At 45.9% G+C, this 8,272-nt stretch overlaps 1 protein-coding gene across 1 annotated transcript in view; it reads right to left on the reverse strand.

The window, feature by feature from the left end:
• Positions 1-4,397: 4,397 nt before the first annotated feature.
• Positions 4,398-8,272, reverse strand: part of LOC106888507 (mediator of RNA polymerase II transcription subunit 22) — a 5,731-nt gene continuing 1,856 nt past the window's right edge. The window contains exon 3 of the mRNA XM_014942763.1: positions 4,398-7,059. Within this exon, the coding sequence (XP_014798249.1) occupies positions 6,841-7,059 (219 nt within the window). The 3' untranslated portion in view covers positions 4,398-6,840. The remainder of the gene's footprint in view (positions 7,060-8,272) is intronic.

Genomic DNA, 8,272 nt, shown 5'->3' on the forward strand with positions numbered 1-8,272 from the left:
AGCACTAGTTGCAAGCATCTACCTTTGAGCTCTTTTCTGGCAACATCACCTGGCTGGTTTTGCAGTAGAAGCGAGAAGGAAGTGGATACAGGTTTCATATCTGGGGCCTTTGTAAAATTCCTTGGAACATCACCCTTCCCTACAGTCCCCAACACAGAGTGAAATTGGGTTCAATTAGCAAAGACCTTCAGGACTGAACCAGAACTGACAGAAAAGTTCTGAACCATAGTCTTAGACCTCAGGCTGTGGTTTCCAAGGAGAACCCAGCCACAGCATCCACCACATCTTGGCAGGTGAGTTACTACGAAAATTTTAGCTGTGTCACAAACATAACTGCTTCTCCTGCTGCCCCAGTCAGAACAGTCCCAAAAGTTTAAGCTTCACCTCTCATGTAACACTCCTCAAAAGTCAGGGTGAATCAGCAGCCACTGCACAGCCCAGAAAAGCACGGGCCAGCCTCCTACTCTGTCCTCAGTGCACAGAAAGGACTTCACTAGTACCCTCAGGACATACAGTCCAGTCCACGTGCAGGGAACAGCGGGACCGAAAGCAAAAATTCCTTCAGAACAATCTACTCAGCTTTAGTTTCACAGACCTGCTTTCAGGTCTCCCCAAACCCAACCCGTACCCATAAAAATCCCAGCACTGAAACCTGCCCCTACGCCTGAGGCACATCCTATAACCTCACTATGGTCAAGGGGCTGCCTCTTAAGCCCCTGTAACACAATGGCAGTGACAAACACTGGGCAGCAGACAGCCCTGACTAGCTTTTTGTGCTGGTTGGGAAGGGTGCACAGGTACCAAACAAGCTGCACGGCACAGGGCAGCCCTCAGCTCTGCAGCACCCGGAGCTGTGCTGCGCCAGGGAGATCACTTTTCTACAGCCTTCCCTGGAGAGACGACCTAAAATAAACTAACCAGTCACCTTCAGGGAAACTGCAGCATGGGGGAGCCGTCTGGAACCCACGTCCTGCCCCCACGGGATTGCACACCTCTTTAAAAATTCTGTGGGATTAAGGCCCATGAGAAATTAACAGATGGTGTAGAGAAGCAACCCCAGCTGGGCTCCAGGAGAGCACAGAATGCCCATCTGTGGCAAACCAGCTATTGCATTTACAGCCATTTAAACATGATTATCACTCAAGACATAACAAAAACCCTTTTCCCCCCCCACACTAGGCAATAAAGTTTCATTAAAAATATTTTAGTGTTCTAATTATAAAAGGATTTTGAACAAATCACTGTTTCTGTATTTATACACGCAATGTCTTTGGTGCAGAAAAAGACAGAGAAGAGCACAGGAACAGAATAAGTGCTAAAAGCAAATGACTTAAGTGCTACATGATAACAGGTTTCAGTGGAGGGATCATAGCTCTGTAGAGTCAACAAGTTTCCTACTTTGTGACCACTCATAAGAAAGAGCACGAAGGCAAATCTGTTTAGTGTATGCCAACATTTGTGCTTAGATTTTCAGTTACAAAGGGTTGCTTTACATGGCATCTGGTGCCAGACTGGTGAACTGACCACGCCAGCACGGTCAGAACCCCTCAGCCCAGAATTTAAAGCTACTGACACACAGTGGTGGCAGTCTGGTGACAGTGTGAGGGAAGCACACCTGGCACACGTGAGGCACTAACATCCCACACCGCATGGTTTTGGATACAGCTCACTGCTACACTCTCTGCAACCTATGTAGTGGATGCACCTTGACTGGTGCTTAGATTTGCAACTATCCCTCTCCAATCCTGAGATATCTCTAGGACCCCTTGCTACCCCTCAAAAAAACTGAATAGAGTTTGAAAAATAACTGTAAACTTTTACCTCAAGTTTTCTTCCTATGTCGTAGCAGTTCCTAAGCTATGTCGTATCAATATATTTTTATTCTTAAAATACATATATTACCCATAAATAATGGCCTAACTTCCAAAGATATTGAGCAATTAAGGTTTTAGTTGACTTAGCTGGGGTTATAGACATTCAGCATTTTTAGAAAGAAGAGAAAGGCAAAAATAGAAAACCTGGTCACTAGAACTTTAAGTTTTCAAAAATTAAGTTTCTGTTTAGAAGTCACAGCATTATTGCACTGACTTCGCTTAGCTTGGACAGTGCAGCCAAAACAATCATAGAATGGTTTGGGTTGGAAGGGATCTTAAAGATCATCTAGTTCCAAGCCCCGATCAGGTTCTCATTTGTTTTCTCCTGCTTTCATTTACTGCATCATCAACTAGAAGTGCTGGAGTGCATGGCAGAAAATAAAAAAAAAATAAAGTGTCTGAATTCTCAAAAGCCTGATTTCTAAGAGTCTTTTAAAAATATTAAAAATCTCACAAATCACTAATAAGTCTTCTTTAGAAAAGCCTATCATAATACCTCATAATTCAATGAAACAGAGCATGTCTTTTTTGCTCATTTCAAATGTTCACCCCAACAGGATGCCAGGCAGCTGAGGCAGTGGACTACAAGGGAAAAGGCACACCGTGTAACCAAGTCACTTGTGAAGAACCCACCATGAAGACATGGTGATCTCATCTAATATCAGGACCCAGCTCAGCAAGCCACTCTCTCCAGGGACAGAGAGAGAGAGGCTCCTTCAGAGGGATACTCAGACAGAAGCCTATACCTCCAAGGAAATTTATCTCCTTTTACAATGATCACAAAGGAAGCCTAAGCAAATTATCTGTCAAATCTACCCAACTACAGCAAGCACCTAGAGTTGGATGCTGTGAATACCTCCTTCACCATGACATTTATACCTTGTAGGATACCTACAAGGAAAAGGCAGTTGCTTTAGCTGCAGAAAAAGAGTTTGACCTAATTAAAAATAGGACCGAAATTTTGTTGGGAACGTCCTCAAGACCTATACTCTATGAACTACTTGTTTGTCTGGATTAACTACCCCAAAAGGGCTGGAGTAATAAGGCAGAAGTCCACTGCCCTATTTGTACCTGGAAGAGTAATATTCTTCTTCTAGCTCGTACAGGTCAATGGAGATCTCATCCCGTAGTGCAATCAGCTTCTTGTCACATTCTTCCTGCAAGCTTCTCAGCTGCTGGTTGCGCTGGTTGATAGCTTCATTCACAGAGGGGAAATCATTGAGGATCAAGAACTGCTTCAGGTCAGACACAAGTTTCATCAGGGACTCACCAGCTCGGACCTTGTAGCAGGGAGAAAAAGCACAGAATATAATAAAACAGCACCTTGCTCCAATTCTAAAACAAGATCTCCCAAGCTGCTCCTTCAGCCCAAGCCTTGTATAAAGTAGAAATGCCCATGTTACGTGAGGATTCTGACAGAAGCCTGTAGCTGACAAGCCAGGCTACCCAGCTTTCCCCCCATAGCTGAAAGCAGCTTCCTGGATTTGACCACCATAAACTACAGAGCTGGATGAACCAGGGGGAAAGTAAGGTTTTTAAACAACTGGCTAATTCTTGCCTGTGCTCTGAGGAAAACACAACACGGAAGGGCCAAAACTAAGAAGAAAAATGATGGAAGAAACTGGAACAAAACCAAAACAAATTCCAAAGAGAGGAAGGAGCTGCACACACAAGAGACACTCAAGCCAAAGTGAGCGCTGGAGCGGGAAGCAGCTTGCGTTCAGATAAAAACAAACCCAATGGGTCAAGTGATTTTCTTGTTGCAGCTTTTATTTACATTTTTAATGTATGGACTTGAATAAGATGCTTTGGGAAATATTTTAAGCGTAGAAACATGAGACACTTCAAATTGCACAAACATGAAACATGTTGAGATTTAACCCCACACTCAAGACAGCTCCTGTGATGTCAGAGGAGGGAGCCATGGAACATAAACGCAAGATTGGGGTTTCGGATGAGAGAAGGCAAAGCTGGACTCGGAGTTACCGCCTTGGGGAGTAAGCACACAGAGCACTAGTTGCAAGCATCTACCTTTGAGCTCTTTTCTGGCAACATCACCTGGCTGGTTTTGCAGTAGAAGCAAGAAGGAAGTGGATACAGGTTTCATATCTGGGGCCTTTGTAAAATTCCTTGGAACCTCACCCTTCCCTACAGTCCCCAACACAGAGTGAAATTGGGTTCAATTAGCAAAGACCTTCAGGACTGAACCAGAACTGACAGAAAAGTTCTGAACCATAGTCTTAGACCTCAGGCTGTGGTTTCCAAGGAGAACCCAGCCACAGCATCCACCACATCTTGGCAGGTGAGTTACTACGAAAATTTTAGCTGTGTCACAAACATAACTGCTTCTCCTTCCGCCCCAGTCAGAACAGTCCCAAAAGTCTAAGCTTCACCTCTCATGTAACACTCCTCAAAAGTCAGGGTGAATCAGCAGCCACTGCACAGCCCAGAAAAGCACGGGCCAGCCTCCTACTCTGTCCTCAGTGCACAGAAAGGACTTCACTACTGCCCTCAGGACATACAGCCCAGTCCACGTGCAGAGGAACAGCTCTAGAGAACTACCTGAACAGAGGGACCGAAAGCAAAAATTCCTTCAGAACAATCTACTCAGCTTTAGTTTCATGGACCTGCTTTCAGGTCTCCTCAAACCCAACCCGTACCCATAAAAATCCCAGCACTGAAACCTGCCCCTACGCCTGAGGCACATCCTATAACCTCACTATGGCCAAGGGGTTGCCTCCTAAGCCCCTTTAACACAATGGCAGTGACAAACGCTGGGCAGCAGACAGCCCTGACTGGCTTTTCGTGCTGGTTGGGAACAGTGCACAGGGACCAAACAAGCTGCATGGCACAGGGCAGCTCTCAGCTCTGCAGCACCCAGAGCTGTGCTGCGCCAGGGAGATCACTTTTCTACAGCCTTCCCTGGAGAGACGACCTAAAATAAACTAACCAGTCACCTTCAGGGAAACTGCAGCATGGGGGAGCCGTCTGGAACCCACGTCCTGCCCCCATGGGATTGCACACCTCTTAAAAAATTCTGTGGGATGAAGGCCCATGAGAAATTAACAGATGGTGCAGAGAAGCAACCCCAGCTGGGCTCCAGGAGAGCACAGAACGCCCATCTGTGGCAAACCAGCTATTGCATTTACAGCCATTTAAATATGATTATCACTCAAGACATAACAAAAACCCTTTTCCCCCCCCACACTAGGCAATAAAGTTTCATTAAAAATATTTTAGTGTTCTAATTATAAAAGGATTTTGAACAAATCACTGTTTCTGTATTCATACACACAATGTCTTTGGTGCAGAAAAGACAGAGAAGAGCACAGGAACAGAATAAGTGCTAAAAGCAAATGACTTAAGTGCTACATGGTAACAGGTTTCAGTGGAGGGATCATAGCTCTGTAGAGTCAACAAGTTTCCTACTTTGTGACCACTCATAAGAAAGAGCACGAAGGCAAATCTGTTTAGTGTATGCCAACATTTGTGCTTAGATTTTCAGTTACAAAGGGTTGCTTTACATGGCATCTGGTGCCAGACTGGTGAACTGACCACGCCAGCACGGTCAGAACCCCTCAGCCCAGAATTTAAAGCTACTGACACACAGTGGTGGCAGTCTGGTGACAGTGTGAGGGAAGCACACCTGGCACACGTGAGGCACTAACATCCCACACCGCATGGTTTTGGATACAGCTCACTGCTACACTCTCTGCAACCTATGTAGTGGATGCACCTTGACTGGTGCTTAGATTTGCAACTATCCCTCTCCAATCCTGAGATATCTCTAGGACCCCTTGCTACCCCTCAAAAAAACTGAATAGAGTTTGAAAAATAACTGTAAACTTTTACCTCAAGTTTTCTTCCTATGTCGTAGCAGTTCCTAAGCTATGTCGTATCAATATATTTTTATTCTTAAAATACATATATTACCCATAAATAATGGCCTAACTTCCAAAGATATTGAGCAATTAAGGTTTTAGTTGACTTAGCTGGGGTTATAGACATTCAGCATTTTTAGAAAGAAGAGAAAGGCAAAAATAGAAAACCTGGTCACTAGAACTTTAAGTTTTCAAAAATTAAGTTTCTGTTTAGAAGTCACAGCATTATTGCACTGACTTCGCTTAGCTTGGACAGTGCAGCCAAAACAATCATAGAATGGTTTGGGTTGGAAGGGATCTTAAAGATCATCTAGTTCCAAGCCCCGATCAGGTTCTCATTTGTTTTCTCCTGCTTTCATTTACTGCATCATCAACTAGAAGTGCTGGAGTGCATGGCAGAAAATAAAAAAAAAATAAAGTGTCTGAATTCTCAAAAGCCTGATTTCTAAGAGTCTTTTAAAAATATTAAAAATCTCACAAATCACTAATAAGTCTTCTTTAGAAAAGCCTATCATAATACCTCATAATTCAATGAAACAGAGCATGTCTTTTTTGCTCATTTCAAATGTTCACCCCAACAGGATGCCAGGCAGCTGAGGCAGTGGACTACAAGGGAAAAGGCACACCGTGTAACCAAGTCACTTGTGAAGAACCCACCATGAAGACATGGTGATCTCATCTAATATCAGGACCCAGCTCAGCAAGCCACTCTCTCCAGGGACAGAGAGAGAGAGGCTCCTTCAGAGGGATACTCAGACAGAAGCCTATACCTCCAAGGAAATTTATCTCCTTTTACAATGATCACAAAGGAAGCCTAAGCAAATTATCTGTCAAATCTACCCAACTACAGCAAGCACCTAGAGTTGGATGCTGTGAATACCTCCTTCACCATGACATTTATACCTTGTAGGATACCTACAAGGAAAAGGCAGTTGCTTTAGCTGCAGAAAAAGAGTTTGACCTAATTAAAAATAGGACTGAAATTTTGTTGGGAACATCCTCAAGACCTATACTCTATGAACTACTTGTTTGTCTGGATTAACTACCCCAAAAGGGCTGGAGTAATAAGGCAGAAGTCCACTGCCCTATTTGTACCTGGAAGAGTAATATTCTTCTTCTAGCTCGTACAGGTCAATGGAGATCTCATCCCGTAGTGCAATCAGCTTCTTGTCACATTCTTCCTGCAAGCTTCTCAGCTGCTGGTTGCGCTGGTTGATAGCTTCATTCACAGAGGGGAAATCATTGAGGATCAAGAACTGCTTCAGGTCAGACACAAGTTTCATCAGGGACTCACCAGCTCGGACCTTGTAGCAGGGAGAAAAAGCACAGAATATAATAAAACAGCACCTTGCTCCAATTCTAAAACAAGATCTCCCAAGCTGCTCCTTCAGCCCAAGCCTTGTATAAAGTAGAAATGCCCATGTTACGTGAGGATTCTGACAGAAGCCTGTAGCTGACAAGCCAGGCTACCCAGCTTTCCCCCCATAGGAATGATTCACCAAACAGCCACCCCAATTATCAGGTTACTCTTCCAGCAGCAGCCCTCGTGAGTGTTATAAAGGCTACCCTAGATGCAATAATGAACCCAAAGGATGTGCTGCCCACCGAGTGGCACAGCAGGGTGCTACTCACAATGTTTGCGGCTCTGACATGCATCTCATAGTTATCTTGTTCACCCTGGGTTGCTCGAGAGACTTGAGTTTCATCCTCAATCTAAAGAAAGAAGTACACATATCCGCCTTTACATACTAAAATCATGAAACATGATTACTACAGCATAAGGCATCTCATTTCAATTAAATCTACAGCTAGAGTCTCCAGGGCCACCTCTGCACTTCAGAGGCGCTTGTGGATGTCTTTGCTGCCCTCCCCACTTGCTTCTGTGGTTCTCTCCCATTCAGTAGCACCGCCTGGCTGCCCGCAGCGGGGAGGCAGGGAGACCAGCAGCAGCCGAGGAGAACTAACAGCCGCCCACCCTGAGGAAGAAAGGAAGGAAGGAACCCCCTTCCCTCACAACCACCCGCGGGGAACGGGGAGAAAGTTCAGGGCCACCTCTGCACTTTAGAGGCACTTGCGGATGTCTTTGCTTCTGTGGTTCTCTCCCATTCAGTAGCACCGCCTGGCTGCCCGCAGCGGGGAGGCAGGGAGACCAGCAGCAGCCGAGGAGAACTAACAGCCGCCCACCCTGAGGAAGAAAGGAAGGAAGGAACCCCCTTCCCTCACAACCACCCGCGGGGGAACCGCGAGAAAGGTCCCCCCGCCTCCCTTCCCTCAGGGGCCCGACCTTCCCTCAGGGTCGCTCCTTCTCCCCTCAAGGGCCTCGTTCTTCCCCTCATCCCTGAGGGGCCTTGCTCCCCCCTCACAGGCCTTATTTCCCTCTCACAGCTGCCCCCTCTCCCCTCAGAAACCCCTCCCCCTCGCCCCCTCGTCCCTCAGGGGCCTTGCTCCCCCCTCACAGGCCTTATTCCCCCCTCACAGGCCTTATTTCCCTCTCACCGCCGCCCCCTCTCCCCTCAG

Source organism: Calidris pugnax, unplaced genomic scaffold (assembly GCF_001431845.1).
Source record: "Calidris pugnax isolate Ruff unplaced genomic scaffold, ASM143184v1 scaffold102, whole genome shotgun sequence".
NCBI lineage: Eukaryota > Metazoa > Chordata > Aves > Charadriiformes > Scolopacidae > Calidris > Calidris pugnax.